The sequence below is a fragment of the Callionymus lyra genome, chromosome 14 (genome assembly GCF_982586985.1).
Source record: "Callionymus lyra chromosome 14, fCalLyr1.hap1.1, whole genome shotgun sequence".
In the NCBI taxonomy this organism is placed as follows: Eukaryota; Metazoa; Chordata; class Actinopteri; order Syngnathiformes; family Callionymidae; genus Callionymus; species Callionymus lyra.
In genome coordinates, this window is record NC_141831.1 from 15,139,615 (window position 1) to 15,154,710 (window position 15,096).

General features: G+C 37.5%; 1 protein-coding gene across 2 annotated transcripts in view; it reads left to right on the forward strand.

Annotated features, from left to right (window-relative positions):
- Window positions 1–288: 288 nt before the first annotated feature.
- Window positions 289–15,096, forward strand: part of abr (ABR activator of RhoGEF and GTPase) — a 52,370-nt gene continuing 37,562 nt past the window's right edge. Inside the window, exon 1 of one of the 2 annotated variants that reach the window (XM_087807605.1) lies at window positions 289–1,180. In XM_087807605.1, the coding sequence (XP_087663731.1) occupies window positions 448–1,180 (733 nt within the window). In that variant the 5' untranslated portion in view covers window positions 289–447. Of the gene's footprint in view, window positions 1,181–10,968; window positions 11,241–15,096 lie in introns of those variants that run through there. The other variant, XM_087807606.1, reaches the window with a different exon arrangement.

Consider the following 15,096-nt stretch of genomic DNA (forward strand, 5'->3'; position numbering starts at 1 on the left):
TTAATTTGCGATCTGAGACGTTTTAAAATATATATATATATTCATTTCACTGTTAATTTATTCACCGATGCGGAAATACTTTAACTTTAATCTCAAATACAAATATCGTAACGCATATTTACTTTCTATTTGTATATTTCCTCTTTACTATTTACCTTAGTCAGTCTCAGTAGACGCGGTGAACCTGCTGCTTTCCCATTTGCACCTGAAGGTATCACGGGGTCCACTGAGGAAGTCGTGAAAGTTTTTTTTTTTTTTTTTTTTTTTTTGACGTAACTTGTCACGCACGAGCTTCGCGTCCGTGGGCGAGGATGACAAGACAGCGACGAGTTTCAACATCAACTTCTGCGTAGATACAAGTTTTTTTTGTGTTTGTTTTTTTTCTTCCCCTGACATTTATGTGACAGAGAGACCGAGGACAGTGAACTACAAACAAGGACGTCCATAATGTGGGAACAAGAAGAATTCGCCAAACACTGGAGGAATGAGTTCCCGGATGGCGACGTCCCGCTCATGAACCTCAACTCCGCGCGAGACATCCAGGCCGAGCTGGCGGCGTGTAAAGCCAACCTGAAGAAGCTCCAGAAGGCGCTGGCCGAGGAGAAATTCAAGGTGATCTACCTGCAGACCACCATGACCCGCCAGAGGGGCGCGGACCTCGGGACCAAAGACGTCAACTTCAACGCCTTCCCCGACGCCGTCAAGAAGCCCCACCAGGACGTCAACGACGGGGAAGGGAGGACCGAGGCCGTCAAGGCGACAGGTAACCCCGCGGAGTTCAGCGCCTCCTTTTGCCGCGAACGAGGCAGGTTCAGCGGGAAGCCTGTGCGCGTCCCCCCGCGGATCCCGAGCTTCCAGAGGGGGGACCTGACGCCCGCCAGCTCCCGGACCACCAACGACAACGACAGCGACAAGGAGTACGAGGACGTGGAGCTGAATCAGAATTTTGTCAGGAATAACTTGTTGGCACCGACCAGGGAGAACCAGAAGCCCCACGGCGGCGTCCACCCCCGGCGTCCCTTTCGCCACAGCAGGGACTTTGACTCCGGGGACGACGGCCGGTTGTCTCCGTCCTTCCCGCAGATTCCTCGCAGGCTTTCCCGCAGCTCCGGGTGCAGCACCCCGGACAGGAGGAGTGATGGGTACCTCAGCTCCGACCATGATGACTCCTCTTCCACAGGTATGGTCGACACAATATCCGATTATTTTTTTTTAGAATGACCCTCAAAGGAAGACATCTTGAAAACAAAAACAATATAATTTTAGGTTAGGTTAGGTAGAACTTTATTGATCCCTAAGGAGGTCTCCTTCGGGAAATTGTTTTTTTCCAATTAGCTACAGCAAACACAGCAATTTTTCATAACAATTAATCAAAAATAAAATAAGAACAAGAACAAAGAGAAATAAAGAGAAAGAACAAGATGATACAATCTAAGTCTAAAGATAAAGATAAAGAACATACAGTAGATCAGAGAAAAATAACAAAGACAAAGATTAACATAGAACAGAACATCATGATACTTATATCATATAATGTAATGGTATAATTTATTAACTTATAATGTATTATATGGGTGTGTATTACCAATAATCTGGCAACCAAAATATGTCCAAAACATCAGGTTTAGAAGCCGCTGAAGTCGACTGTATCCTCTCGTCCTCAGTCGTACTTGAACCAATGACTGTTGACAAAGTCGTAACTGCTTCCATTTGTTTCGCAACCAAAATATGTCCAAATTTATAATGTATTATATGGGTGTGTATTACCAATAATCTAGTGTTGCGATACCATTTATTGCGTTACTGTATAGGAACACGAATAAAATACTAGGTACTGTCGTACTTGACCCAATGACTGTTGACAAAGTCGTAACTGCTTCCGTTTGTTTCCCAACCAAAATGCGTCCAAAACATCGGATTTAGAAGCCGCCGAAGTCGACTGTATCCTCTTGTCCTCAGTCGCCACTGGGATCTCTCAGGATTTCATTAGTTCTTTAGCTACAGAGGAGTGGAATGATCGCTGCCATCTAGAAGGTTCAGTTCTTCAATTGCAACACGTATGTGAACAAACACCATGAATACTTGAATGTTGATTGTACTTTTTTTTTTTAAATGGTAAAACTAATTAGTTTATTTAATACGCACGTTATTGAAATAAAAATCACTTGTGATTTGAAAGCCAAAAAACAACGAAACAGTGCTATTGAATTTTACTTGGTACAATAAAGAAGAAAAAAAAAACAATATTTATATATATATGGATATATTTTCACATCCCTATTATAGCTATGGTATATTTTTATTTTTATTTCGCTACCAGGAATTCAACTGATTTGATCTGATCAAATTGTTATCACAGTAGATATTTGGTGCAGTTTGTGAGCTTTTCTATTTTACACCCCTCTTGGTTTGTTCTATATTTATTATTGAAAATGTCTCAAATTTTCCTTTACATCCATTCTCTACTACGTTCAAACTTTTAGTTTACTTGAAATCCAGTGCATTCTATACCAATCTATCAATCTCTTCAATGACATTGGGATTAGAATGACCAATATTTGACCATTAAAAAGTCATAGTTCTTCATTTTCTAAATCACACAGATTTTCAAGTCGTGTGGTTATATTATCCGGGAAGCATGGGTTGAACAAATACTGATGCAGAAGTGAAATACTTCCTTCAGAAAGTTTTGCAATAGTCTTGTCTAGGATGTCGGACTTCAGCGTGATCAGAAATTGAGGAAGACTTTAAAATAGAACTCGATTTGAGCTGCAAAAACAAATAATTCCTGTGGTATGTTGATGACTAAATGTCATGGATTTGTAAATAGAACCAGGATTATTTATTTAAGATGGGGGCGTTAAACTTAGTCACACATGGGGGAAAACATATTTAAGCGCAAACTGTCTTTAACAGGGAGTGTCAAATTCTTATCAACCTCAGTTTTATTGTCGTTGAAAGACTCTGTATAATTGTATACATAATAATTATATAACTTTTGTTTTATCAAACAATGGCTGAGTGAAAACACTTAAGTACTTGGGTGACTTAGGCCAGTCTGTTAAACTGAGCCTGAGAAACCTGGGTGTTGTATTTGACAAAGACATGTCTCTATTACAAAACTGCAGAAAACTGACCAGAAACTGTTTCCTTCAACTGAGAAAAATCTCAATACTCAGGAAGATGATGTCACAACACGATCTGGAGCTTGTAACCCTTGCCTTTGTGTCTTCACGTTTGGACTATTGTAAGTTTATTTTCATGTCTAAAGAAGAAGGATCTGTCTCGCCTGCTGTTAGTAGAAAACTCTGCAGTAAGAACTCTGACCCGCTCAAGTAGAAGAACTCACATTTCCCCGATCCCTTAAAACTCTTCACTGGCTAACAGTTTCTTTCAGGATCAATTTTAAAATTCTGGTTCTTACTTTCAGATCTATTCATGGTCAGACTCCTCCTTTCATCAGTGATCTGATCCAGCCTTACACCCCAGCTCGGGCTCTTAGGTCTGTGGATCAGAATCTACTAATGGTTCCTCGCACACGGTTCAGGACCAGATGAGAGAAATCCTTCCAGGCTGTTAGCACCTGTTAGCGGGACGCTAATAAAAAACGAATAAATTGAGAATCCTAAATAAAAATAAAAAGTAATACCAGAGTTAATTCTGAAATAAATGTAATAAAAATAACATCAACCAATCATTTAAATGTTAAACATCATTAAGAAGTTTAACGATGGAAGATCAGATGCTTCTATAACTTTCTATTCATAATTTGTTTCAAAATGTTCTTGATTTTAATTCAGTTCAAATAACAGTAAAAAAAAAGAAATGTGATGGAGCGTCTCTGGCTATATTTATCACACTTTCATCTATTTCAAGATGAACATATTTATATCTTTCAGACTCCAGGTAGACTTTTTTTTTAGTAAATCTTTTCATCTTTTTCTCTTGGTGTTTAGGGTTTTAGTATTTCCTGCACATTACATATTACTACCGCTTCTTCAAACTGTTACATCCTGCTTTAACTTTTTAATTTTGAAAAAAAAAGTGTTGTGTTGACACAAGAGGACAAACCTGTTCTTAACCTTTGAGATCTTGTGTTTGACTTGCATACCTCGCAGCACTGGGCCACTTCATTCTCAACGAGACACTCCAAGCCTGTCCAGGCCTGCCCAAAAAACACTATCTCCAGCAAGGAACCCACATCTGTCATTTAGCAGAATGTAGCACAAAAATGACCATGTTATTGTGGTGCTAGGGTGCTGTTTGGTTAGTCCGTTGATCTCATTGTAAACCCTTCTCTTGTGGGACTTAGTCGGTTACACCTTGATGTGTTTGCTTGATTCTCACCTGTGTTTAATCAGCGTTTACCAGCGACAAACATTTCAGCTTAAGAGTAACACTTACCCAAACTTGACGCTGAAACTCTGATGTTGTCTTGTCTCAGACTATTATTCAAAGGTTATATCCAGTACAATTGTATTGATGTTTAAAGATAAAATGAGTTTTCGTTGATTTTAAACGAGTAATAAAAATACAAATAATAGCGTTACCAAGGTGTTAAACATGTTGTGGTTATACTGGGAAGGAGACAGGATGTCATGGTGTAGGTTTTTTATTTAGTTTTCTAGAATCGGTTCCTCTTTGCGACGTGTGCAGGTGAATAAAATTTGAATAAAAAAGTGTGAAATACCACAGAAGAACCGTCTTGCAGCTGCAAACCACCAAACTTAAAGGCAAACAGTATACAAGGATTAAGTTGATTTATCCCAACATTCGACTCAAACACCAGCAGAAGAAGATGACATTTTATTTAAAGGTTTATGAGTAAAGTTTTCTCCCATTAAAATGGACGGAAAAAATGGTTTATGCTAGCTAGTTGATATGCTAGCTGGGTTTCTCTGACCTGAACTTCACTTTTAAACTAGTTAATTTACTGATGTTACATTTTATTTAGAGTTAGGAGCGTCAGGTCAATGAAGTACAGCCCAAAAGTTGAGCCTTGTCATTCCGGCAGCTCTTAAAAATGGGTAATGAAGAACCTAACCGAGAGTACATTTTCTAGCCATATTGACTACGGGTGTGAGAAAATATCGCTACGAGAATAAACGGGGATTTTTTTTTTGTGATACTGTATCAATATTCGACGGCACTGTAACTGTTTTCTTCCTTCAAACAAATCATTATTTATTTGTTGCATTAAAATCACATTTCATTTTATATTTTAGTTTGAGTAAAACGATAATAATAAATATTTTAAATGATAGTACAATAACATTCAAATTCACGGCGTTTGTTCATTATATGTTGCAACTTAACTTGTGGTAATAGCCTAAGGATCAATGCTATCCCGAAAGATCCTGGTGACAACTGAGGATAAAAGGATACAATGACTCCAGCATCTTTTAAAGCTGATGTTTGGACATATTTTGGTTTCAAAACAAATGAAAACAGTTACGACTTTGTCAAGAGTCATGACAAAGTCGTGAGGAAACCCGAGATAATACTACTACTATAAACATATCCTTGTAGTAATATATAAGTATCATTGCCCCTGTATCATGATACGTATCATAACACCATATTCTTGCAAAAACACACCCTTACTATTGACTATGCTGTACTTAACAATGGGGAAGAAGAATCAATTCCATATTAGAATCAAGATTTTACTAGTATAAATCCTATGGCATCGCGTTTCCTGTTAAAGTTTCAATTTCTCGCCCTATTTCCTGTCGCCTAACCACATGTCTTGACTTGACACCTCTTGAGAAAGTAAGCAGCCACTCATTTAGTTCTGTTGAAATCCAATTTTATTCGGAATATGGGTGAATTTCTTTTACAAACAATGTCGTTTTTAAATGTATGTATAGCCCACCTAGGCTCACATACACAAGGAAGTCGCTCTTGATTATTTTTTGTGTCATCTTGGTTTCATATCCTGTCCGTATCTGTGTGACTAAGAAGTTGGTTAATAAGCCATTGAAACCGGATGGTAGGAAGTCACGTCACGGTTCAGCAGCTCTGGCTCTGAAGGGTGTGGTAGATGTTCCTTCACTTGAAAGTGACCCAGGCAAGCGTCTCCTGTCGTCTTGTTCGTGAACAAAACACCAACAAAACCCATCACTTACACGTGAACAGTATTGAGTTTCTCGGTCTGGAGGAAGCGTGTTGACACAGTTGATACAGGGAGAGTAGTTGTGAAAGTTTCGGGTAACGGGAGAGACTCTCTGGGGTATCGGGTGTTGTGATGGGAAGAGCCACGCTTGCTTCTTGTCACAGAAAAATGACATTTGATAATATTCTCTCCATATTGTCACAGTGTTTCTATTTGCCCTTCTGTGTGTGAGTGTGTGGAGGCTTCAACCCTGAAAAGTTTATAGGCTGTAGTCAGCCAGAGAGTTGAGAACGATGAAACAGCGCCTCCGCGTGGGCAATAGGTGCAGTTTATTTTATATTTTTTAAAGAAAAACCGTGATTTAAATGTTTCTTGCGTCTTTTTTAAAACAAAAAATAACAAAACAACTTGCGTTAAATACATGCTTTGGAAAAACATTTGGCTCTTACAATTTGCCTTTGAAGCAGTCTTTTATCACATCTATTTCCTTGTTTTAATTGTTTTTTTTCCACCTGAAATAATCATTATCTTCACGCATACACCAGTAATTCATTAATACTCTCAGTATATATATATATATATATATATATATATATACCTTTATTTATTAAGATTCTAGTCAAATGCCTTTTTTTAATTACAGTTTTTATTATTGAACTAAATCTTCGTTTAATATTTTCACTTTCGTATTTATTTTTACAGAATGTATTTGGTTTATATTTATAAATTGTTTTTATTTATTTATTCTTATTTATATTTTCAAAATCTTTGGTCAATCATTCGTTCAACTTAATTTGCTGTTATATTTTTTGTGTACATTTCCCCCTTAATAGTAATTTCTTCGCCTTTCTCTGGATAATCCCTGAAATATTAGTTATGTTGTGATGAATACAATTTTGGAACTTGAAAAAAATACAAGAGTCTTATTTTTCTAATTTGTTAACTCAACTATTTTAATACTATATCATGTAATATTTAAATACACTTTCTATGTCGAAAAAAAATCTTTAAAAGGTAGTATCTCTGAACTACCGCCAGAGGGCAATAGTACATTCAGACTAGGTTCGTCTGACCTATTCAACGATTTACTGTCATTCCATTAACTGGGAACTAAAGGTCAAGTTGGTATTTGGAAGCTAAGGAAGCAACAAAGAGCAAACAGAAATGGTTTAGAATAATTGCTAAATTTTTCTTTAAGTTTAGATACTTATCCCTTTTCATCCACTTGTTTTCTTAATGGGTCCTGGGCCCGTGTCAACATATTCCTGGGTGGAGAAATTGAAGGTTGGCAGTACTGAAGAATTCTTTGTCCTTGACAGTTGCATCTCCAGGGGGCCAACTGTGAAGTGATGATCATCACATCCACAGGAAAGAAATTCTATTTTCTTAATAAAAAAAAAGCCAGGATGAGGCCACTTTACTTTTAAAAAATCAATTCAAGATGATTTCAAGAATTTCCTTTTAACAAGCAGACGTTCATCTGTGGTGCACTCCCCTCTTTTCAATAATGCATAGTCATTGCTCATTCTCACCGTCTTCTACCCCCCCCCCCCCCCCCCCCCCCCCCCAAAAAAAAGGTTTATCAAGTGAGCTACCTTTTGTCTCACCTTCTGAGATTATAACCCTGCAGATCATCTAAAGAAGAAATGAGTCCATCACAAGATCTTTCATCCAAATATGTCGTAGGAACTGACATACGTTCTTTTTTATTATCCGATTATGTTGTTGATACGATGATACCAGGTTCAGTCTCCTCTCAAGCTCCTATTGGTTTAGAATGATTATTGTTTTTTGTCTCTGAAGCTGATGTTTTTTGTTTTGGTAATCCTGCTTAATTTTGCTAGTGCAGTGTTTACTGAATATATGTAGGGCTTATTGGAATAATAGAGGTCAAATCAGGCCTTTACTTGTTTTTGTTTTTTTATTCAATCGACTGTGTGTGTAGAGAGAGGTTCTCTGTAGTCCTGCAGGCAGGGAGTCGGTAGTGATTGAAAAATATAAAAAGTTCGTAGACATGTGTTTAATCTTTTGGATAGAACGCTGGATATTTTCATTATTTCATTCAAACAATCAGTAGTATCTCATTATACAGATATTGTTGTTTAAAGTTTGTGTTCCAGTCGACCTTTTGATTACATTAAAACAAGCGAAATATTGAAAATGTGATTTTATTATTATTTTTTTATTATTATTTTTCTTCTCCGAAATCTTAAAAAATCTGTTTTTTTTATTTTTTACAAATGATTAAAAATGGATTTAAATGTCACAAAACCAAATTTCATTCCCTGGTCGACCATATGAAGACAGAAATTGGATTTAAATAAATCTCAGAAATCTGTGGGGGGGGGCAAAATAATTAAAATAAATATTGTAAAGTTTCAAATAAATAATACAAATTCAAAAGTTCAATCCGCTGTGGAACATGTCAAAACAAAGAGATTGTATTTTATTAAACCTTAAAAAAAATCTGGATAAATCAACCAAAAGAAGAATCAAATACATTCTAAAATCTTTTTTGAAACAAAAGAAAATCCTCAAAATCATAGACCAAGTGAAAACAAAGAGGAAATTATACTTCTCACTTCTCTCTAATAATGTTGAATTAATCATCTATGACTGCGAGCTATAATAATAATATAAATAAAATCTAAATAATGGATTTTCTTTGGTTAGATTTGACACAAGTCATTCCTCTAGTCTTGAGCATCCATGTTCCCCTTCAACACACACTTGGTAACCTGGTTGTCTGTGGCACAAGGTGATGCAGAAATCATGGAAATATGACCTAGAAAAGTCATGTTGTGAGTTTTCTAATGATGCCTCTGAGCAGTCGCAGTTCAGCGGATCCCCTTTGTTCAAATACTGCGCCTGGAGTCGCACACGCATGAATAAAAAAAAAACCTGCCCGGAAAAAGCTTGTTTTTCTCTCTCGCGTTTATAATCGAGAAATAGTTTTTACTCCGGAGACTCTTCAGAAATGATCCAGAGACCAGCTCCAGTCTTTCCATCATTCATGTCAACACACACACACACACACACACACACACTTTGTTGATGACCTTCTTCAGGACTGTTGCTGAGGCTCCTTGTTCCTCCCTCCAGACTGATACACTCCTTTTTCTTTTTTTTTCCCACTGAACCAAATCCTGTTTTTCTGCTCCTGTGCGCCGGTGCTAGTGAGGGACTCGTACTACACAGATTGACAGCCTATTAATATTTGATGGAAGTAGGTTAGTGAAGCTGCGGGATCACGCCACACAATGAGCGCAAGGCCACTGTTAATGTTTGTTTTTATCCTCTGGTGGATAAAATACGAGAAGGAAATGATAAATTACAAAGCGTTTGTTTTCATTTTATTGAGTGATTTTTGTACGGCAGCCTTGTTAGTCCATTTTTAGCAAGTAAATGTTGTCCTGGTGAAGACGGTTCCTCACCTTTAGCTGGTACCAAAAACCTCTGTCGTGCCCAGACAAAAGAGTGATGCTCTCAGGGCACAGTGAGTCTATTTTCTGGGGAAAAAAGGGGGGGTCTGCTGTCAGCCTTTGTGTCCTAATTGAAGTTTTGCACCCCCCCAACATGCCTGATAGGATGGAGGGGGGAGGAGAGGAGGTTGAGGGATGAGAGGAGGAGGGGGGTGCTGGTGGTCTGGGCCGGTCTGCAAATGTTCATCTCTCGTCATTAAAGTGGAAAGATTAAAGAGGTTTGGTTCATTAATGCATCATTATTTCCCAAAAAAAATGACCTCAGTATTCAGAAAATTAATTTATTTTACATTTAAACATATTTAAGTTCAAGGAAATTCCAGTTTGACAGAACTAAAAAATAACGAATTAAAAATTTTTATTTTTCTTTATCGTGTGCTGCGTCTGCTGCAAATCAATCCTAATCCGATGAAGCACATTAGCGTTCATAAGCAGTGGAAGGAAGTTGTGCATCTCTGTGGTCGTCACACATTTCCCCCCCGACACACAATTGAAGCTGAAATTGTTGACGGATGCTTACGAACTTGTGTTTATGTTCTATACGTATCCGGACGACATCGGTCATCTCTATTCCTTTATCATCTTTAGGTCGCAAAGTAGGTTAATGTTAATTTTATTTTGGACCAAGCACTTGGCGGGCCACATAAAAAAACTTGGTGGGCTGTATTCGGCCCCTTAAATTTTACAAATCTGTTTTAGATCATTTTTATTGTGTGCCACTCTTTCATTAAATCATTAAAATAAAAATATATATATTTAAATGGCACTAAAGCAAAGGTTCCAGTGGACCATGTGAACAAGATGAAATGGGTTGAAATGTTTGAAAAACAAATGTTTCTTAGTAAAAATAAGGAAAAAACAACCAAATCTTTTAAATACATGTTTTCTAAAATGTATAAAAAGTGACAAAAATGCCCCCAAAACCATTATTCCGTCCCCTTGTGAATCATGTAAACACAAAGAAATATAAGTAGACTTTGAAATTGTGATTTTCTGAAGTATATTTCAAATGGATAAAAACAAAAAAAAAAAAATAATAACTTCAGGGCCTTGTTTATTGGCGTTCATTGGCTTCATAGGTTTGTAAAGATGCTTTATAATTATTATTTATTTAATATTAAATAGTTAAATTATTTCATGACCAGGAAAAAAATTGTGATATTATGACTGTAGATTAAAAATACCGATAAGATCGTCTATCATTTAAGAGATTATCCATCCAAAAATAAAAAGAGGATGATGAGCCGCAGATTCAAAACAGAGTGAGGGGGGAGGGAGGGATGAAGAGAGAGAGAGAGAGAGAGGGGTGTATCCAAGCGAGCTCTGACAGGCGGAGTGCTTCACCTTCCCCTAGCAACCATCGGCTGTGGTTCTCCAGCCTCTTGTTTTGGGTCTGATCTCCCTCTCGCTCGCACGGTCCTTTTTTTCTCTCGGATCTACGGCCCGAGATTCCTCCTCCCTCCGTGGAGATGGAGGCGTCTTTATGAGGATGAAAAGGTAACTCAAATCACAGCCACAAGAAGAAGCAGAAGAAGAAGAAAAAAATATTCCGGGAGGATAAAGTGAGGGAGAGGACGGCAGGATGGAGCCCCTCAGTGCTCACGGGTTGCCTCGACTGTCCTGGATTGACACCCTCTACAGCAGTACGTCTCTTTCTACGTCTCTTTCTGTGTTTACTTTCGTTTTCATCTCGTGTGACTTGTTCGACGTGCTCTTAATGTGCATTGGTGTGTCCATCGGTACGTACTTCCTCGCCTGGACTCTTTTCTACTGTTGTTGTGCATGTTTAGAAAAGGCAGAGTCTTGAATGTACACATGGACGAGAGATTCTCTCCATCATATCCAGGACACAAGTCGCGTGATGTTAAATTTTTAATCCGCTTCATGCTGTGTTGCCTGACATCTGATCACGTTTGTTGGCTTTACATAATTCCCGACCCCGTTGAAATGTTAAAATTGATTCCCTGAAAAATAATACATATATAAGAAATAAGACTGTTAATGAAGTTAAACAACTGTGAAGGTAAAGACAGTGAAATCTCGAAGATAATCTGAAAGAGAAAATGTCAGATTGGCCTTCATATGGGTTGCCGTTATCATTTGGAATTTTTTGTTTATCACTTTGCACGAAAATGTTGCCAAAAATTATCGATACACCTAAATATCAAGACATCATATTGTAATGCAGCAGCACTACATCAATATTTCTTATTTTTTTTCCCGATTCTTAAAAAAAATATTTTCGGATTTTAAATCATATTTAATTTTTATCATAGTTCTTTAGTAGTATGTATTTAAAAAAAACGTGCTTAAATTAAAATTCAATGTATTAAAAGAACAATTATTTGATTTCTTTTAAACATTTTTTAAATTTGCAATTAACATGCATAGATTTTCTGGAACTCCGGTTGAGTTATCAGTGTTATCTTGCCCTTTAAAGTATATACTTTATTGGGTATTGTTTTGATTGTTTAAGCGCTTTGTGACCCTGGTCTGGAAAAGCGCTATATAAATAAAAATTACTTACTTACTTATTTACTTGTATAAACCTGGTTTGTTAATTTTTGTGTTGCACTTCAACTTACAACAGCTAGATGGCAGCAGTCATTGCCGCTAAATCCTGGTGAAGACTGAGGACAAGAGGATACATTTGATTTCAAGCAGCTTTTAAAGCTGATATTTGGACCCATTTTGGTTTTAAAAACAAATGAAAGCAGTTACGACTTCGTCAAGAGTCGGATCGTCTTTAAATTCTGCAACACCAGAGTCAAGTACTCAGACAATATTACAAATGTATTCTTGTACCGTATTTCTGTACATGTATCTTGATGTACATCGTATCGCCTCTGGGAGAAAAAAGTGCCGGAATGTTTGTTGTGTTCAGTGCAATCTTTGGCCACATTTCCCAAATCACTTAGTGTTTAGTTGATCACAGTAGTAATTACCTCCTCCTCCATATTCCTGAATATTTCATTACATTTATTTTAAAGGTTTTTCAAAAGCTGCAAGAGGGTAGTGTCAGGCACCCTGAGTTCGTATCCCACTGTTAAAGTTGATGTGGTGCTGAAAGACCTTGAACATCCACACACTTTATCACACGAAGGAGCTTCTGGTCGATGACTCAAGCCACTGTTGTGACTCGCTGTCGCTGCACGTCTCGTCCAGTCGTACTTGAGAAACAAACTTTCTCCAGCCGTGAGTCTGAAGAAAGTGTTCAGGACTGAAGTGCATCGGATTAGAGAGCAGCCTCTGACGGGAGAAGTTGCTGACACACACACACACACACACACACACACACACACACACACACACACACACAGATGTATTGCAGGAAATAGATGATGTTAATGAGGTTGGTCAATATGGCCAAACAGCGTAATAAGGCCAATTTATTTCACTTTATTTTCTTTTACTGTGTTTAAATATGATATATTCTTTATGACATGGTAAAAATGGAACTTCATCTTCTCTCCAGTTTCAAACACTATCGCCCACAATGTCTGTCCATCTTTAAAGATTCCTTGTAATCTTGTAATCCTATGACAACAGAGGTTTGTTTGAAGTACAATATTAACATTTCTTCACCTTTTCTTCTGCACAATTTCACCTTTTTTTCTGCCATCTTCCTCCCTTTATATGAATTACTTTCCTATTTTCTTCCTTATATCCCAAATATTCATCCTGGTATCCTGGGTTTATGTGTGTCGTCACATTGTTGTATCTATGGCTGAATTTTAAATTGTCTTTTTATGTGACTTGAAAAAAAGTATACGCAGTTGTAGTATTTTCAAAATCTTTCCCAAGGTTTTCCATCTATAACCTGCTTTATTTTTGGTAAATATAAGTAACATTGCAACATTTTAATTGCATTTTAAATGCTGCAAGGTACGTTATAATTCATCAGCGATCTCTGTTTGTTTGTTTATTTTTAATCACTAGCATCTTCGTACGGTCTTTGTATCAACATAAACATTTGTGGGCCAAATTAAATGACTTGGCAGGCCAGATTTCGCCCCCGGGCCTTGATGCGAGTTATAGAAACACGACTTCTTCTCTGAATTTGTTGCCAAGTAACCACTCGAGTGTACAACGTTTGTGTCGCACACGTCCACAATTCTTGACACAAAAGCAAAGCCGTTTTATAGGCGTTGGAATTCGGGATGTCACAGTCGAGAGGCAGAGAGAGACGCATGTGTACGACCGATGTCTGTAATCCTGCCGGCGGTGTGCGAGGGAATTCATTACTCATGCACATCTCTAATGATCCTGCATGAACGCAGCTGGTGCTTATGGGTAAACCAGCAAATGATGAGACATTTAATGATTGATTAGAAGCTGGTATGTGTTCCTTCATATCCTCCCGTAAAAATGTCAGGGTTGTTTTTCTCGAAACCATATTTCTTTATGCTGTATGTGGCCTTGGTTTACACTCCCTAAGGGAAATTCCTCTTTTTTTTAAGTACATTTATTAGGAGAACATCCAAAAATATTTAGATTAAGACGTCTTTCTGCAACACACAACACCTGGTATTAAAAGAAAGTCACTTTCACTTCTTGTAAATCTTCAGTTATCTCCTATTCTTCCTGTTTTACTTGATTTATAGACTTAACTTTTCCCTTTCCCTTACCTTGAGTTTAATATTTTGGTTGTATTTCACGAGAGGAATAATCTCTGTTGAATAGATGTGAGAAAAGCTGACGATGAGAGGATTATAAAAACCCAAACCATCTCTAAAAGTATGATATTTGGTGTAAATTAATCAAAACCTTTTAGATATATAAAGAATCAGAATGACTTTGTAAATCCTGCGAGCAGAATTTTTAGAAGCTCACAGTCGCGTCGGATTATAATCAGAACTGATCCTGGCAAACTTACTTTAAAGGTTCTTTCTGTGTTTCCCATGAGATTCTGGATCTAATTGTCTCCGTCTCTTAATGTTACCTCACTAATCCCTCTATATATTTTTTTGCAATTCTACAAAAAAACACACACAAAGAAAACGTACAAGTGCTCAAGCACTTGTTATATTTGTAAGACATTCTTTTTTCAGTTTTTGACCTCTTTCCTGAATTGTCACGGTCTGACATTCTGTGTCCACTATAGTTATTTCCTAAAAAAAAAAGGTGCCAGAATAGATCTTCAGATCTCCACTGATTCCTAAAGATTGTGTCAAAAGTCCACTGCTCGCTTGACAAAACTCTTGCACACCTCGACCGGGGAGTTATCTGGGCCACTCTTCCTCTTTTCACCCACCATCTCTCTCTCGTTTTTTCCCTCGTTTTTGTCTGGTAGATCTTTGGACCATGACGAGTCCAGGGTTTAACTCCCCTTCCTTGGAAGTATGTGTTCCCGGCAGCTGTATGTGTTCTTTGTTCAGAATCAGAATCTGTATTCTTTTTATTGGCCATTGTCAGTGAAGGGATCCTGGATCTATGGATGTGCTTTGATACAGTGTTGGAACATTAAACATGAAAAATCCAATCTTAAACTTAAATTTA